General features: G+C 57.8%; 1 protein-coding gene across 2 annotated transcripts in view; it reads right to left on the minus strand.

Moving 5' to 3' along the window:
• Nucleotides 1-4,299: 4,299 nt before the first annotated feature.
• SIPA1L2 (signal induced proliferation associated 1 like 2) overlaps nt 4,300-18,535 on the minus strand; it is a gene marked incomplete at its 5' end in the record, with an annotated part of 55,068 nt that continues 40,832 nt past the window's right edge. The window contains 7 exons of one of the 2 annotated variants that reach the window (XM_081114289.1): nt 4,300-5,478; nt 6,848-6,929; nt 8,321-8,441; nt 8,846-8,899; nt 14,372-14,503; nt 16,120-16,339; nt 18,214-18,367. In XM_081114289.1, coding sequence (XP_080970415.1) covers nt 5,332-5,478; nt 6,848-6,929; nt 8,321-8,441; nt 8,846-8,899; nt 14,372-14,503; nt 16,120-16,339; nt 18,214-18,367 — 910 coding nt within the window. In that variant the 3' untranslated portion in view covers nt 4,300-5,331. The remainder of the gene's footprint in view (nt 5,479-6,847; nt 6,930-8,320; nt 8,442-8,845; nt 8,900-14,371; nt 14,504-16,119; nt 16,340-18,213; nt 18,368-18,535) is intronic. The other variant, XM_081114290.1, reaches the window with a different exon arrangement.

An 18,535-nucleotide genomic window follows, 5' to 3' on the forward strand; every position in this document is an offset into this window, starting at 1 on the left:
GACCAATTCCTAGTGGCTGTCTGGGACAGAACAGAGAGACGAATTCTGTGGCGCAGAGAGACGTCTGTGATGAATTAGTTATGTCTGCCGGGGCGCAGAGGGCAGGTGGGCGTCCTGGTGAGTGCCTTCCTGTCTGGAAGGTAAATATGATGAACAGATGAAGAGGGGGGGGCCTTGCAGGCTCCCCCAGGCAGAGACGCCCGGCCCGGGGCCGCTCTCTTTAGCAAACCCTCCGCTGTAAGATTTTGGAGTTCCGCCCTAACCGGTTTGGCTCAGTGGATAGAGCGTTGGCCTGTGGACTGAAGGGTCCCAGGTTCGATTCCGGTCAAGGGCGTGTACCTGGGTTGCGGGCACATCCCCAGCGGGGAGTGTGCAGGAGGCGGCTGATTGATGTTTCTCTCTCATTGATGTTTCTAACTCTCTATCCCTCTCCCTTCCTCTCTGTAAAAAATCAATAAAACATATTAAAAAAAAAAAAAAGATTTTGGAGTTCCTCCCAGCCATGCTCAGCCACTAGGATGCTCAATCCTGCAGGCGAAACAGTAACAACCCTACGCAATAGTTAAGGCTCCGAAAAGAATTCTATGATGAATTACACAGAAATGGTCCCCACTGAACTCCCCGCAGATAGAACGAGACGAACAACTTTGCACTGAAACATCAACAGCCACTGCAATGTCATTTTTGCCCGAAGCCTCGCTCCCCCCGAGAGGCGAGAAATAAACTGGCTTCCAGGAAACCGGGGGGTGCCCGATCGCCGGATTTGGCGGTGGAGCGCCTGGTCCCTCTCCCAGGCACCTGCTTCGTGTAATTGACCGTCTCGGGGGAGGCGGTGAGAGCCGCTTTCTGAGGGATGAAGGCGTAACGTCCCCCTGCAGAGCCCCGGGAGCAAAACAAGACGCAGCCGGGCGAGGCGCGGCGCTGAGCATGGCTCACTGTGCGAAGGGATTTGCCAAACTCGGCGATCGGAGGCCGCGGGAACCCATTGGTGTGCTCACGAGGTGCCTCGGGACCAAGAGGATGGGGGCTCCCCTGTGAAGAAGGTCGGGGGAGACAGCTGCTGGGATGCTCACCAGGCCTCCAGCACGCGGCTCTTAGAACTCGGTCCCAGTTCCTCGCCTCGCAAACGTTTGCTTAAGAAAACCTGCCAAGCCTGGCCGGTGTGGCTCAGTGGTTGAGCATCGACCTCTGAACCAGGAGGTCACGGTTTGATTCCAGGTCAGCGCTCATGCCCGGGTTGTGGGCTTGATCCCCAGTGGGGGGCGTGCAGGAGGCAGCCCATCCATGATTCTCTCTTCTCATGGATGTTTCTCTCTCTATGCTCTCTTTTTCCCTTCCTCTCTGAAACAAATACAGACATATTAAAAAAAGCAAATAAAAAGACAATACCCCTATATTTCTCCATCCCCACCCCCACTTTGAAGGGAAGCATTGTTATCTCTGTTCACAACAAAACGCTATTGGACAGCTGGCATATGCGGGGCACTCTGGGCACAGTGATGGACAGGAACCACATCCTCCAGCCGGAGGGAGGTGTCCTCCCACTAAGGGTCCAGCATCTGCGATTAAACCCAGACAGACTCCCAAGGCCCTGCCAGCGCCTGAGAGGCGGTCTCCACGCCCCGGGAAGGGCTCAGGGCGGGTTCCCAGGCGGGATGCTGCAGACAGGAGCTCGGCTGGCAGTGCACGTGACTGGCTCGGCTGTTTGCAGAGTTGCCTTGGAAAGCTGTCTGGGCGCTGGTTCTGCCCAGAGCTGCCTGGTGGAGAAATGCCCTGCCTGTGCCTGAGCAGCATCTTCCTGCCCAGGGCAGGGGCAGCCTGCAGAGAGGAGGGAGGGCGGGAGGGAGGGCCCCGCCCTGAGCTCAGGCCTCACCCAGGGCCTGCTGCTCCCTGAACCTGAGTCAAGTATGACGTCTAAGGCCTGGGAGCTATAACCGCCCAGCGGCTCAAGTCAAAAAGATTCCTTTTTGTGCCCGGCCGGTGTGGCTCAGGGGTTGAGCATTGACTTATGAACCAGGGGGTCACGGTTCGATTCCCAGTCGGGGCACGTGCCTGGGTTACGGGCTCCATCCCCAGTGTGGGGCGTGCAGGGGGCAGTTGATCCATGATTCTCTCTCATCATTGATGTTTCTCTCTCTCTCTCCCTCGCCCTTCCTCTCTGAAATCAATAAAAAAAAAAACAAAACCGGTTCCTTTTTGCTCTAGGCCCAGGCCCAGCCCTTGAGTGACAGGGGGCAGGGCAGCTCGCCCGGGAGGCGATCCCCCATTCCCAGGGCCTCCAGGCCAGACCTGGTTGGGGGCGGGGGGGGATGGGGGGCGCAGGGGGAGAAATGGGACAGTATTTGCATAGTTGCTCTTTTAGATGTTTCCCACCGCTCCCCGATTTACCCAGGGAGCTGCTGTACAGAACAAATAGCAACGGGTCTGGCCCGTGAGGTCGGGCAGGCGATGGAGGAGGAGGTCTGGGCTGGGATCCTAACTCACAGGATTACCCTGGAGGCGCCGGCGGCCTGTTGTCAGGCTGTTTGCTGGAGCCCGAGACGCTGTTGCTAGGTGGTCGGCCACGCGGAGCTTCACCCTCTCCTCCCGCCTGTGCCTCCATGCAGGGGGTGAGCGGGGAGGGGGCCGTTCTCATGACCCTGAGCCCTGGGAGTTGGCCCGCCAGCTGGGGGTGAGCACCAGGAAGTGGGAGTCGGGGACCTCGATCCCTGCTCCCGCTTTGTTTCCTGGACTGGGGTTCCTTTCTTGATGATTCCTCAGTGTCCTCAACCCTAGGGTTTGCCTCCCTGTCTCCTGGACCTCCTCTCCGGGGGCTCAGGTTTGCCTCTTGGGGACACATCTCCTGGGCACTGGGCCCCGCTGTCTGCTGGGGGTTGCAGGCACCAGGCTGTGACCACCAATTCTTTTAAAAATATGTACATATATTTCTTTATTGATGTCAGAGAGGAAGGGAGAGGGAGACAGAGAGAGAAACATCCGTGATGAGAGAGAATCATGGATGGGCTGCCTCCTGCACGCCCCACACTGGGGATGGAGCCTGCAACCCGGGCATGGGCCCTGACCGGGAATCGAACAGGGACCTCCTGGTTCGCAGGTCACTGAGCCACGGGGCCGGGCCCTTTTCCCCTTTGGCAGCATTTTCTTGCCCCTGGTTCCCAGGCTCCTCCTTCCCCTGCTCCCTGGCGTCGGGTGTGTGAGCACATCCAGCCTCGCGCTCCGACCAGCTGCCGCCTCGCAGAGCTGTGAACACGCAGGGCCTGGAGCAAACATTTCAGAGCCGCTCTTCCCCTTCTCTGCATTAATTACCAAATTAATCATTCTTCAGAGGCCTCCGTCCCCTGCTGGTCCCCCCGCTGCTCGCCGCGGCCTCCTGAGCAGAGCTTCCTGGGATGACGTAGCTTCTCTCCGAATCGGCCGCCATCCATCACCGCCTGGCCGCCCTTTAGCATCCAGAGGGCACTTCGGAGTGCTCGCTACCTCCCTGCACAGGGTCCCACAAGCCTCTGCGTTTGGGGAGATGAAGCTGGCTGGTGTCTCGGTGCTAATTGATCTCAAGTCCCCACAAATGGACTCATTCAGTCCCCATCCCTGCCCTTTTCTTTTTAAAAATTTGATTTCAGAGAGGAAGGGAGAGAAATAGAAACATCCATGCTGACAGAGAATCATGGATCGGCTGCCTCCTGCACGCTCCACGCTGGGGATCGAGCCCGCAACCCGGGCCTGTGCCCTGGCCGGGAATTGAACAGTGACCTCCTGGTTCACAGGTCGACACTCAACCACTGAGCCACCCTGGCTGGGCTGCGTCCTCTGATTCTTGACACGGTTTCTGCTCTCAGAACGGGGAGAGCCCTGCGCCGGGCCGTGGTCCCCTTCGCACCGTGGCCCGTGCTCTGCCTCCTTTCTGTCTCACGTTCGATTCGAAGTTATGGTTCCCCCCTTCCTGGTGATTTTTCAAATCCCTACAATTTTATTACTTGTGTTTTCTTGTAAGAACACCACATTCTTTACTGATATAATATTCTAACACACACACACACACACACACACACACACGGTAAATACTTACCTGGAGCCTCAGTTTACCAAGCTGTAAAATGGGGATCCCACGCTGTCCGTGAGGACACGGTTAGGGTTACGTGAGGTGGACGGAAGTGCAGGGAGCAGTGTCTGGCGCGGGGCAGCTGCAGTAGGAACCCGTCACTGAGCAGCATTCAAACGGAGACCCCACGTGCCCGAAAGACACTCCCAGCCGCTCACGCTGTTGGCCTCCCATCTGCATTCACCCGACAACACCGCTGCTCGTGAGGACTCTTTCAAACGTTTATTAAAAAAGCAAAACGGACGTTCATCTCGAAAGGAACCGTTAAAAACCAGAAAGCAATGCGAAGGTCGTCTCTAGCAGCATCCGGTGGTGAGCCTGCGGCCTGGTGTCCGGCCGGCCGGGCGAGCCCCGCGCCTCGGAGCTGGCGGCCTCCCGCACGCCCTCTCCGGGCGCGGGCCACACCGCGTCCATAACATTAACAATTTCAGGTTAAATAAGCTTAAATAAGGGTGTTAAATACAGGACACTTCATCGAAGCCTCTGTACAAAGACGATGGGGCCTTGCCCGTGTGACCGCCGGCCCAGCGCGCGGGCGGTTCTGGCACATGGGCAGGCGGCCCGCGTCCGACGGCGCCCCCTGCACGCGGCTGAGCTAAGGTCGGGGTGACTACTGAGCGAGCCATTTACAAGGCGGCCGCCTCTTTTGATCAAAACATCAGAACACTGCCAAGACCCAGGCACCGTTTGCTCCTGCAAATAAACGAGCCTCAGTAACTGCGTCCGAGCGAGTGTTCAGCATCAGGTGCACTTGACGGGGCTCCCCGACGCCTGGCCCCGCCTGTCTTATTGCTATGAGAGTGGCTGTGTGGATAAAACTACTGTACATCCAAAAAAATAGACCACCTTTCCATAGAGTATACGTCTGAGTATCTGCTCCGGGCTTACCTGGCCGTCTACAGCCCGGACTACGGAGTCTTTAATATCTTAGCAGGTCACCTGGCACCCAGGAGGCTAGACTATATACACAGACCACGTGGTAGCGTCTACAGGGAACGTCTAAGCGGACACCAGGGTTACATTCATCTCGACACGAGTACATTCATCTTCACACCCGCCTGCCCGCTGGCGACGGCCGCGGAGAGAGCCCGGGCCCTCTGCTGGGGCGCGCGGGCCCCACGGACGGGTCGGCGGGGAGGGCAGCACCGGCTGGAGGCACGGCTCAGCCCCCGCGTCTGCCTGCGACGGCCCAGACCCCGGGCGTGCCCCGTGGCCCCTGGAGGGGGGACGGGCTAGGACTTCTTGTCGATGGTGCTGAAGAACCACTCGGTGAAGGTGCGCAGCTGGGCGGCGGCCGTCTGCGACTCCTCCTGCAGCCGCCGGTTGTCCTGGCGCAGGTGCCGCACCTCAGCCTGCAGGACCGCCTTGTCCTGCTTCTCCTGCGGGAGAGACACCGTCAGGCCGCCCGTCCGAGCCGCCGCACCAGCCTGCCCCTTACTCCTCACTCTTTTTTTTATTTTAAACAATTACCTTTTAAAAAAAATTGATTTCAGACAGGAAGGGAGAGGGAGAGGGAGAGAAACATCAGTGATGAGAGAGGATCATGGACCGGCTGCCTCCTGCACGCCCCCCACTGGGGATCGAGCCTGCAACCCGGGCATGTGCCCTGACCGGGAATTGAACTGTGACCTCCTGGTTCCTGGGTCGACGCTCAACCACGGAGGTTAAGGCAAGTCCCCTGGACGAAGGCACAGCTGAGCGAACGTCCTCCCAGCACCAAGGTCGGTGCTAATGTGGCTGCTGACCCGGGCATGTCTGTAATCAAGCACGCCGGCCTCTCCCTGTGCCTACAGCTCTCCCTCACAGCATAGTCCCCGAATGACCTTCACAGTGACCTTCCAAGGTTGCCATTAAAAACTAGCAATAACCCAGAGTTTTAGAAGAATCACTGGAGTTTCTAATACACAGCGACAAGCATGTACAAGGCAGGTGCAGTCCCGGCTGCGGGGTGACGGGCCCCAGGTGGAGAAGGCTTCCCCCCTTGCAGATGACAGCAGCGGTGTTTCTAACGGGACCTAACCTGATGGCTGCAGCCTCACGCTGTGGGTGGGGGTGGGGGTGGGGGCCTGCACTTGCTGTCGCGGACACCTCAGTACCTTCCTAATGCTTCGAGCTCCCGCTCCCCGACCACCACCTCTTCTTTAAAAAGTATAATCCGCCGAAACCGGTTTGGCTCAGTGGATAGAGCGTCGGCCTGCGGACTGAAAGGTCCCAGGTTCGATTCCGGTCAAGGGCATGTACCTGGGTTGCGGGCACATCCCCAGTGGGAGATGTGCAGGAGGCAGCTGATCGATGTTTCTCTCTCATCGATGTTTCTGACTCTCTATCTCTCTCCCTTCCTCTCTGTGAAAAATCAATAAAATATATATTAAAAAAAAATAAAATAAAAGTATAATCCCTCCGTATCCCCTCCTCCAACAACCCAGTCCTTGTCTGACACACCCACCCTGCCTTCCCTTCCCCGCCCGTCACCCCGTGGGCCGTCTGTCCTCACCGCCTGGACGCGGCCCCTCCCTTTACCCTCACCCCACGCTCACCCGGGCCCTGCTTCTCGCTCCCGTCTCAGTTTCCTGTCTGGACCCTGAGCTGGCTAAGCTGACGCTCCACCCCCTGCACCCGCGGCTGGCCGGTGGGGATCAGAGCGCTTCTCCCCAGCCCCTTCCTCTTCCTCCCACGGTGAGAGGGCACTGTGTGCGGAGAGGCCTGACCAGGGACTGAGAGCCAGGGGAGCGAGCGCCCAGGCGTTACCTTGCGGAGGTCGGTCTGCAGCTGCCGTAGGACCAGCTCCAGCTGGTTCACCTTGCCCGTCAGCGTGGCCGGGGACGGCTCCCTGGCAGAGAGGACAGAGTTAGAGACCCGCCCGCCCCGAGTCAGGCACCGCTCAGGGCGCTGCTCCTTGCTCCCTCTAAACCAGCGGTTCTCAACCTTCCTAACGCCGCGACCCTTTAATCCAGCTCCTCATGTTGTGACCCAACCATCAAATTATTTTCGTGGCTACTTCATCACTGTAATGTTGCTACTGTGATGAATCATCATGTAAATATCTGATCTGCAGGATGGATTTAGGCGACCCCTGTGAAAGGGTTGTTCGACCACCAAGGGGTCACAACCCACAGGTTGAGAACCGCTGCATCCCCTGGGGCCGGGGCCCGGCCAGGGTGGGCAGCATGGCACCAGCTCCATAGAGGGGACGTGGTGCTGCTTCGCTGGAACACCTACCCCGCCCATCTCCACGGACCTGAACACTTTCAGAACCTCCCAGGGCACCTACGTTGGTAAGAAAACAAACACGGATGATCCCAATGAATGTCGGGAGACTAGACAGACCCCGTGAAGGAAGTCCTGGGAACTAATGGATTCAGTTCCTCCCTCAGCCCTCCTTGGTCATTACCAAGTTCATGGCCACTCGGGCTCATATAAAAGCAGGAATTAGGGTCCGGCCGGCACGGCTCAGTGGTTGAGCGTTGACCTGTGAGCCAGGAGGTCACAGTTCAATTCCCGGTGGGGGGTGTGCAGGAGGCAGCCGATCCATGATTCTCTCTCATCATGGGTGTTTCTCTCTCTCTCCCTTCCTCTTTGACATCAATTAAAGTATATTATTTTTTAAAAAGCAGGCGTTGGGAATGGATGACACAGGTGAAGGACACACAGTCCTTGGGCCACAAGCACGGCAAGAACCCGGGAGGAGCTGGTGCATCCCCGACGCCCTTCCTGGAAGGCGTGCGGCCTGGCGGGGCCGGGCCCGGGGGGACAGGGTCCTCGGGGTCAGCAGTCAGCCTGGCCACGGAGGCCGCCCGTGAGGTGTCCCGTCTGCACCGTCAGTGACTGGCAGGCACCGACCCGGGCCCACAGCCTCCCTCGCCGTGGGGGAGCCTCACACCATGGGCACCGGCTGCACATCTGGGTGGGCAAGACCCGCCACGGAGCAGAGAGGAAGCCGGTCAGTCCCACCCTGTCCCTTCTCTGGGTGTGAGGGACCAGGACGGCACCCGTGGCAGGGGCTCCTGCTGCCCTGGGTCTGAGGGACGGGGTGGCATCATGGCAGGGGCTCCTGCTGCCCTGGGTGTGAGGGACGGGGTGGCATCATGGCAGGGGCTCCTGCTGCCCTGGGTCTGAGGGAAGGGGTGACACTGTGGCAGGGGCTCTAGCCGCCTGCAGTTATCGGATCCCCGCTAATCACTGGGCTGGGACAGCGGGGGCGGGGCCCGCGGACTCACATACCCTGTGGCGTCCAGGAACTCTTGGCCGCCGGGCTCCACGCACAGAGGCAGCTCCGGGGCGCCCTCCAGGCCCTGTGCGCGCTGCATGTCCGTCAGGGTGCAGAAGGCGGCCACCCTCTGGTCTGGGAGGGACGGAGGGAGGGGGTCAGCTATAGCCCCACCGTTCTGTGTGGAAAGGAACTTAAAACCTCCCTTCACCCCCATCAGTTCACAAAACAAAGCAAACAAACTCAGGCAAGCTGGCCACCAGGAAGCACTTGGACCGGCTGCACGGCCCATGCACACAGCCCGACGCCAGCAGGCACAGGCGGAGCCGACGGCTTCCGCTTTCTGCACCCGACAGATGCATACGGCGCTGGGCCCGGGACCCAGGAGACCACGCTCTGCAGCCCCCAGCCCCGTGAGCACCGTGGGCGCAGCCAGGCCCCGTCACCCAGGCGGCCCGGCCCTCGACGGGCCCATGCAGACGTGCACACGGGGATGCAAGGACAGGTCACGGAAGCCCGGAGCCCGCCCCGCCAGTCACCTAGGTAGGGCGCGTGGTGATAGAGCAGCGCGAGCTCCTCGTCCGCGTCCAGGCCTGAAACAAGATCCAGAGATTCCCTGTGAGGAGGCCGCTCCGCCTCTGGGCCCTGAGCCTCGGGCCCCCGTCAGGTCCCAGTGACAGGGGCTGCGAGGTACAGCCGTGTGCATGTGTGTGTGTGTATGTGTGTGTGTGCACGCGCCTGTGGTACGTGTGCATGCTCTGCTACGCCCGGACTAGCTGAGAGCTGGCCTCATGCAGTGCCCAACAGTGTGGTCAGGGCACACATTTCACAGAAGCTCCTGGGTTTGCTTACGTACCCATCCATGGCCATGGCCAGTGCTGCTCAGTGGTTAGAGCGCTGGCCCACGGACTGAAGAGTCCCGGGTTCGTTCTGGTCAAGGGCACGTACCTCAGTTGCAGGCTTGATCCCCGGCCCCGGTTGGGGTGCCTGCGGGAGGCAACCAGTTGATGTCTCTCTCACATCGATATTTCTCTCTCTCTCTCTCCCTCCCTTCCACTCTTTCTAGAAAAATAAAGTAAAATGACTCGCTCCGTGAAGGCAGACAGCGGTGGTGACGGATGAGCTATGCCATCTCCCCAGGAACCCGCGGAGGGAGCGGCGAGGGCGCAGCCGCCACCTGGCCAGCAGCGCCACCTGTCTCGCCCGGGCCCAGGGCCACTTCTCTTCTGGGCACCAGCAGCTTCCCAGTCAGCGATGCCACCAGGCAGGAAGGCGAACACAACATCCTCCTGCACTGGCGTCCGCTGGCCCAGCTCCGGGGGCTGAGCACCGGCCGGAGGTGCTGACGGCAGGTCCTGCTTCCCGGCAAGGTGAGAGTCCCCCGCCCACCCCGCCTCTGCCCTCGGTGCCAGCAGGCGCGCGCCTCGACAGCGGGCATCGGGGACACGGTAGGTGTGGGCGGCGGCGGCGTTTTCAGGATGTGATTAATGGCTGAGGAATGGCACCGGGGTCCCCGTCGGGTGGGGTGATCCTATGTCTCTCTCTGGCTGTGGGACGCGTCTTCTAACGAGCTACCTGCCTGCCTGGCTTGGGGGGGGCACGCACTTCCCGCTAATTGGGAAGGATGGTGGAGGCGGAGGCCGCCAGGGGCACAGGAGGGAGAGGGGGCTGGGGGCGCCCATGGAGGCCGGGCCTCCCAGGAGCCGTGCCGAGAGTAAGGAGGGACGGGTCTCGCAGGCCTCCAGCCTGGCATCCGCTTCCCCGCGTCACACCTGGGGCAGGCGCGCAGCTGTCCTGCAGCCAACACTTGCCGTCTTCTAGGAGGTGACCGCATTCCGTGACCAGACTGCCCCGGACCATCCTGGTCCCAGGCGGGATTGTGCCCAGGATGAAATAAGTCGTGATGGGGTCCAGATGAACGGCATCATGTGGGCACTGCCCACTTCCGCACGGGACAGGAGCACCAGCAGAGGCGGGCGGGCACGGGGGGGTGGGCAGCTCTGGCGATCGGTGGGCAGGGTCTGGCTGCCTAGCGTCCAAGACGACCCTCCGCTCTGTCATGGCCCGAATAAGGGCACGGTCCACACGGAGAAAAAAGATGTCAAAACCAGATACAGCGTTTCCTCCCTCGCAGAGAGCGCCATCGCGGGCCTGTACGCCACGCAACCCCGTGCTGAGTCGATGGCGTCTGTCTTTCTCGTACGTGAGGCTGAGGGTGCAGCCTAAACATCCGAGTGACGATGTCTTCGCTGACTTCACCTGTGTTCACCTTCATTTACACCAGAGCCACGTCCCTGCCACGAACAGACTGGCTCTGGTGCCACCGCCTCCCCCGGGAGAGCGGGGCTGCGGGAGCCGCGGGAGCCGGAGCCAGAGCTCGGCCGGCCACCAGCCTCACGGGGAGGCTCCCCTTCGGATCTGAAAGGCTGGGGAGGCTGGAAGCGAACAGAACGTGACCTGACGGGGCACAGGCGCCGAGCCGCTCTGTGAAGCCGCTCACCCAGCGCAGCTCCCAGCGGAGGCCGCGCCCCCACAGCTGCCTTCCCGCCGGGAACGCTCGGGAGCGAAGCCGTGACTGACACGCAACCAACGGCACAGACACTGTGAGGAGAGAGGCGTGGGCGGACGGAGTCCCCTAGGCAGCTCGTAGGACACAGAGACAGCCGCCCGCACTACACACACACACACACACACCACACTACACATACACACACACTACACATACTACACACCACACATACACCACACTACACACACACACACACACACCACACTACACATACACACACACTACACATACTACACACCACACATACACCACACTACACACACACACACACACACACCACACTACACATACACACACACTACACATACTACACACCACACATACACCACACTACACACACACACACACTACACACCACACATACACCACACTACAAACACACACACACACACACACACACCACACTACACATACACACACACTACACATACTACACACCACACATACACCACACTACAAACACACACACACACACCACACTACACATACACACACACTACACATACTACACACCACACCTACACCACACACACACGCACACACACACACACCACACTACACATACACACACACTACACATACTACACACCACACATACACCACACACACACCACACACACACACACCACACACACCACACCACACACACCACACATACACCACACTACAAACACACACACACCACACCACACACACACACACACATACACATACTACACACCACACATACACCACACTACACACACACACCACACTACACACACACACACAGTACACATACCACACACCACACATACACCACACTACACACACACACACACACACACCACACACCACTACACATGCACACACACCACACATACACACACTACACGCACACCACATGCTACACACTACACACGCACACACACCACATACACCAACACACCACACACTACACATACACACACTACACCCACACACACACCACACAAACACTACACACTACACATATACACACCACACATACACACTACACATATACACACACCACACACACACAGTACACACACTACACACACCAACATACCACACACTATACACACTACACATACACACACTATACCCAAACCACACGCGATACACACTACACAAACACACACACACATACACCACACTACAAACACACACACACTACGCAACTACACACACCAACACACCACACGCTACACACACTATACACACACCACACTACACACCACACATACACACATGCTACACACACACTACACATGCACACACACTACACCCACACCACACGCTATACACACCACACATACACACACTACACTACACACACCACACTACACATACACACACACTACACACACATACCCACGCACGCACACACGCACACACACACAGTCAGCAGGCAATTCCACAGCCACCGAGAGCTGAGGTGGCGAAGAGTTCCCGGACCCAGCGGGGCTCGGGCGCTGCGGGGAGCAGGCAAGGCGAGCTTGGACCCGCGGGCGGAGTGCGCTGAGCAACTTGTCACTCTCGCCCCAGGGACCCGAGACCCCTCTCCCACCCCAGCTTGTCACTGCACCTTCCAAGCCTGTTTTAATTCAAAACAGCTCATCCCTTCAACCGATGCTCAAGGACACACCTACGTCCTCTTGTGACCTCCTGAGCAGGACTTCACATCCTGGGAGCTTTTCAGGAGACCCCCCCCCGCCCCTCGCTTCCCTGTGGGCCCACAGCCTGTTCCCTTGACTGACTGGAGGCGGGACCCAGTGCGCGGATTACTCACAACGCCCACACCTGACATCTGTCCACCTGACAGATGCCAATGGGCTCCCCGAGGGTGACGGAGTGATGACTGCGTCACGGGACACAGTCCGCCGGTTGCATATAGGAGTCTGGACGGGCAAAGGGCCGTGTCTCGCCCCCACCAGACAGAAGAACCGCGCGCATAAAACAGACCTGAACTGCTACCGGATAGTTCTGCTCACAGGATGGGGGGCCAGGAGGCCCGGGCCCCACGGGAGGAGCGCAGGGCAGGGCAGGGGACACACCTTCCCTCTTAGACCTGGACGGCGGCCTTAGCCTTTACCAGCCGTGGGCAAACTGCAGCCCGTGGGCCGGATCCGGCCCGTTTGAAATGAATAAAACTATTGAAAAAAAAAGACCGTACCCTTTTATGTCATGATGTTTACTTTGAATTTATATGAGTTCACACAAACACTCCATCCATGCTTTTGTTCCGGCCCTCCGGTCCAGTGTAAGAACCCATTGTGGCCCTCTGTCAAAAAGTTTGCCCACCCCTGCTTTAGACGGTAGCTCTCATGGTAGAGTGTGGTCATGTACTCACTTATTCATCACATTGTAATGATGCTGTGCAGTATTTCTCTCCTGGAAGCTTGTTTTTTTTCTTCTTTTGCATAATTTCCAGTAAGCAAGTTTTCAGGAATTAATTAGGTTTCTGGTCAAAGGGTGGGTACATTTTTGTCATCTTGCCTGAACCGAAACATGAATCATTTTGTAATCCCTGTAACGACACCGGTGGCGGGCATTCTTCATAGCTTCCCGGAGCAGCTGAATCATTTCGATGTTCGAAAGGTGTGAGCTGGCGGCTCCTGAGCGTGGACACTGACACGTGTGGTTGAACGTTTCTCGAGGAGCTACTCATTCTTCTTCTGTGGACTGCGCGTGCACGCACCTAGACCAGTGGTTTTCTATGTTCTAGATATGGAAGCATATCCGTACATATTTATTTACCTCCAAAATGTATTCCTTTCGTCTTTGCTTGGTTTAATGTCAAGGATTCCAGTACACAATTACAGGACGTCGTCTCAAATGATACCTTTGGTTTCTGGATTTATCCTATTTTCTTATTAATTATCATGGAGCTATTTGGAATAGAGTAGATTTCTTTGTTAAGCTTTGAAGGCATCTCTCAAATCTTTTTATTAGAAACTAGAGGCCTGATGCATGAAATTTGTGCAAGGGGCTCGGCCTTCACAGCCCCGTATGTTACAGTAACATTGAAAACTTACAGTAACCTTTAAAATTTTCCAAATGGTTGGAGCTTTGTGCTTGAGTTTAGCTTCTATTTTCCTTACTTAGGCCTCTCCCCGTGGCCTTGAGCTCAGAAACAAGGTATAGGAACGTCCAGGCGTGTGGCCTCGGTGAGGCTGATCCGTGGGGGAGGCATGTCTGCTCGGGGTGAAGCTGGACTTCTGGGTCCCGATCTCAACCCAATGGGTAAGGAAATGGAGGTCAAAGAGGAAAACTAACCTTCCCTGTCACAGCCGGTGCCTGACCTGGGACGCAGGCGGGACCCTGTGCCCATCTAAGTGACCCGGCTCTCTGAGGAGGGGTCGTTAGCCACAGCGCCAGCCCCTCCTGCTCAGTTCCATCCTCACAGATGTGTGAGCATCCACAACGTTAGCCCTGACACCCCGGGAACAGAGGTGGTCCCCAAGTTGCCGCCCCGGAGGCCGCGAGTCCTTACCTTCAAACGCCCGAGCAGCGTCCACGAGGTGGGACCAGTCCAGCCCCGTGCCCGCGTCCGGGAGGGGCATCAGGCCGGGGTCTGCGCACTTGGACTTATCCGACAGGGACCCGTCGGAGAACCAGAATTCGTCTAAACGAAACAAAGCCAGAGTCAGGCAGATCGCAGCTCGGGGCACGCCCGCCCCGTCGAGGGGCCGAGGCAACTTCTTGTTAAAGATCTCCCGCCCTCCCCCGACCCCACAAAGACACAGCTGGACAATCAGGGGCCTGCAGAAACGTCCCGACCTCCAGACTCGCTCAGAGGTCAGCAGCAGAGACCTGGTGCAGGGGCCTGGCACTGAGCCTCGCACAGATGGGCACCTCACGGAGGTTTCTCCCGGGGCAGGATTCGCTGGGGACCTCCCTCGAGCTCACCAGGACCAGCTCCTGCTTTCGTGTCTCTAACCGGGGAGTTTAAAAGCGTCCTGGAGTCGCCTAAGCTGCTCACCACAAATCTAGCTGCCCGGGGTGCAGCCACTTCGAAAGGCAGGGAGACGCACTGTGTGTCCCTTAGGCAACAGGAGAGGAGAAGGGACAGCATTCTGCCTGCACGGCAGGTCCCGGGGTCGGTCTCCCTTTGCACAAACTGGCCTTTGACGTTTAAACTTCTTCTCCTGAAACTCTCACCGCAGGACTGAGTGGCACTGACGGAGGCCAGGGGCCAGGTGCCCCGGGTCAGGGAGGGATGGGCACCCTGACCTATTGGTGTCACTGGTTACTGGCCTGGGAACCGTGTGCCTGAACGGCCACTGAAGAGGTTTACACTGAAACCCCCAGCAACGGGCGCCGAGGCCCCGCACGCCGGGCGGAACCACCTGCCCGCCCGGCTCTGCTTTCACGTCTCCAACCTGATGCACCCGCCTCAGTGACTTCGCAGGAAACGCACACGAGTCCTGGCATGAATCGCCCGGAACCCGCTGGCGAGGTATCTGTCTCCGAGGTTAGATTAGGATCTTGATCTCCAGAGAGCAAAGATCCTGAACAGGTTCAAGGCTGGAGCATCGAAAAGCTAAAAATACCCGCCCCGGAGGCCGGAGCTGTAATAGCTCCGCCTGGAGGTGCGGGGGGAGGCCTTCTGATCGCACTGGGGGAGACGGGCTTGCTCCCCTGTAATCTGCACTCTCCTAACTCCACACCGGGCACCAGACCTGGACGAGTCCCCACTAGGGAAAGGTTCTCTCTCTGAAGATCAGATGCTGCCTGGGAAGGCGCACATTTCAAAGTGGAAAAGGGCCTGGCTGGTCGGGCTCAGTGATTGAGTGTCGACCTAGGAGCCAGGAGGTCAGGGTTCGATTCCCGGTCAGGGCACATGGCCAGGTTGCGGCTCGATCCCCAGCAGGGGGTATGCAGGGCATATAGCTGGGTTGTGGGTTGGATTCCCATTTGGGGCACGTACAGGAGGCAACTGCAACTGATCGATGTTTCTCTCTCTCTCTCTCTCTCTCTCTCTCTCTCTCTCTCAACATATCTTCGAGTGAGGATTTAAAAAACAGGTTTAATACAGGTTTTCAAGTTTTCTTCAAAATGGATAGACCTGTACTGCTTAACTTTTTTAGTGTCCATTCTGGGGATTTTATCATATTATAAGGAAACAAACACATCAGCAAATGCTACAGAGTTTAAGAAGTGGCCCCTTAACAACTTCACGAGGAGCTTATCCGAGGGCCCGTCCAGGCCCCGGGCCCGAGCCCCCCAGCCCCCACTCACTGCGCAGGCTGCCCAAGCCGGGCGCGGGCTGCGTGCGGGGCGGCAGGGTGCTGCGCTGGGGCGGGGTGCTGCTGAACAGGATGTCGCTGGGCAGGGCGTGGTCCAGGGCGGAGCTGCGGGAGCTGGCGAGGGAGGCGCCCCTGCGGTGGCCGCACATGCTCTCGTCCGAGAGGGTGCGGTACAGCGACCGGCGCGGGGACAGGTTCCCGTAGAAGGAGAACTAGGGTTCAAACACAGGGCGGGAGAACACAGATCTGGTCAGGCAGCTGGAAGCACAGATGAGGTGACAGTAAGTGGGGTCACAGCGCGGAGCCAGCCCGGGGTCGCCCCCAGCACGTGCGTCCCCCGGGCAAAGGCAGGAGGCCTCCGGGCTCTATGCGATTTGTGTGCAGGAGGCAGCCGATCGATGATTCTCTCTCACCCATTGATGTTCCTCTCTCTCCCTCTCCCTTCCTCCCTGAAATCAATAAAAAAATATATTTTTAAAAAATCACTGGTACAGCCCTAGCTGGTTTGGCTCAGTGGATAGAGCATCGGCCTGTGGACTGAAGGGTCCCGGGTTCGAATCCAGTCAAGGGCATATGCCCGGGTTGCGGGCTTGATCCCTGGTGGGGGGGCATGCAGTGCAGGAGGCAGCTGATCAATGATTCTCCCTCATCATGGATGTTTCTATCTCTCTCCCTCTCCCTTCCTCTCTGAAATCAATAAAAATATATTTTAAAAAAACCACTGGCACAAAGTCATTCTGTGAGAGTGCCGTGAGTTAGACACGCAGAGCTTTCTCACTCTGAAACGCTAAATGGGACCTCCCTGACCTCGGGAGCGGAGGGGCTGTCATTTCAGGCTAGATATCCGAGCCCACAGGGAACGCTTGGCTTGATGCTAATCGGAAATGACTCCATGTTGATATCAGGCCAATTCTGCGCCAATCAGCGGCCGGTGAGGTTCAATCTAATCTAAACAGTGATATACTGATTGTGAACGCTCGCCTCCCAGGCCACGCAACAGGCTACGAGAAGTCGGTGAAGTGACACACTGCTGTCCACCTTACAGTATCACTCGCAGGAGACAGTCACAGTGGCTGAAAACTTAATCTTAGTCATCGATCATCACCAGCGGTAAAGGGACCATTACGATGACTGTGCATTAAAGCACAGATAGGGTAAGGAAAGTTCTTCCTAAAGAAGCAAGTAGTGAAATACTAAAAAAATAAATAAATTAATAAATAAATAAAATCTGGATTTCCAGCTACTTCAGCACACTGACCCACGCTCCTTTGACATGAACAACAGCAAGAGCCAGAATGTTTGCATGAAACAAATATAGAAATGCTACTGACACGTGTGGATGCAGCCAGGCGGCTAAAAATACCCCTATTGTACGTGTCCCACTGAGGCCCCGGCTGAATGTATGTGACTAGAGTTAAATTTACACCATGACAAGGAGGTGGTCTGCCTCAGAGGAAAAACCCACACGTGTCGAGGAGACGTTCATGCCTATGAATAGAAAAGGGACTGGACTTTGCCTACGGCAGTCTGCACCAGCTCACGGCCCCTCATAAGCGACTGGATGCAAGTTAGAAAGAAAAGGCTCAGCCTGGCCGGTGTGGCTCAGTGGTTGAGCGTTAACCTGTGAACCAGGAGGTCAGGGTTCGATTCCCAGTCAGGGCACAGGCCCGAGTTGCAGGCTGGATCCCCAGTAGAGGGCGTGCAGGAGGCAGCCGATCCATGATTCTCACCCATCACTGATGTTTCCACCTCTCCCTCCCTCTCCCTTCCTCTCTGAAACCAATAAAAATAAGTTTTTTTTAAAAAAATCACTGGTACGAAGTCACGTAGCGGAGGTTGTCGGAGCCGGGACCTGAGGCCGGGCCCTCGGATTCCAGAACCCCTGTCTGTGCGTGAAGCTGCCCTTCCCGGCCGCCAGGCTCGCTCTGCTCACTGACAGAGCGAACGGGGAATGGCCAGCCGGCCGGAGCTGCTGGTAGGACGGTGAGAGGTAACACACGCATGCGGAGGCACTCTGGGCATCCCCAAGTCCCCAACGTGGAGTTTCCTTTCGTTTCCAGAAACTCAGCCCCCCAGAGCCGCTCACCTTTCTCCTCCCCTCCTCTGCAAAGGGGCTGTCGGGGAGCATCAGCTTCACAAAGTCCTCCTTCGACAGAACGTGCTGAGTCTCCGAGCCGGCTTCTCCCGCTGCCGTCGGGTGCTGAGCGGCCGGGGACATGAGCTCCATCTCGGCGAACAGCCTGTCGGCGCAAAGGAGAGGGAGGTGAGAAGCGGTGCCCCGCCGTCTGCAAAGCGCCCACAGCGGGCGTGAGAAGGGACATCCTGTAACCAGACTCAACCACTACGCACGCACCACGCACGGCCGTGGACCGCTCAGTCCCGTGGTGTCAGCTACACCTGCTCCGCAC

Source organism: Myotis nattereri, assembly GCF_964212035.1.
Source record: "Myotis nattereri genome assembly, chromosome: 20".
Lineage (NCBI taxonomy): Eukaryota > Metazoa > Chordata > Mammalia > Chiroptera > Vespertilionidae > Myotis > Myotis nattereri.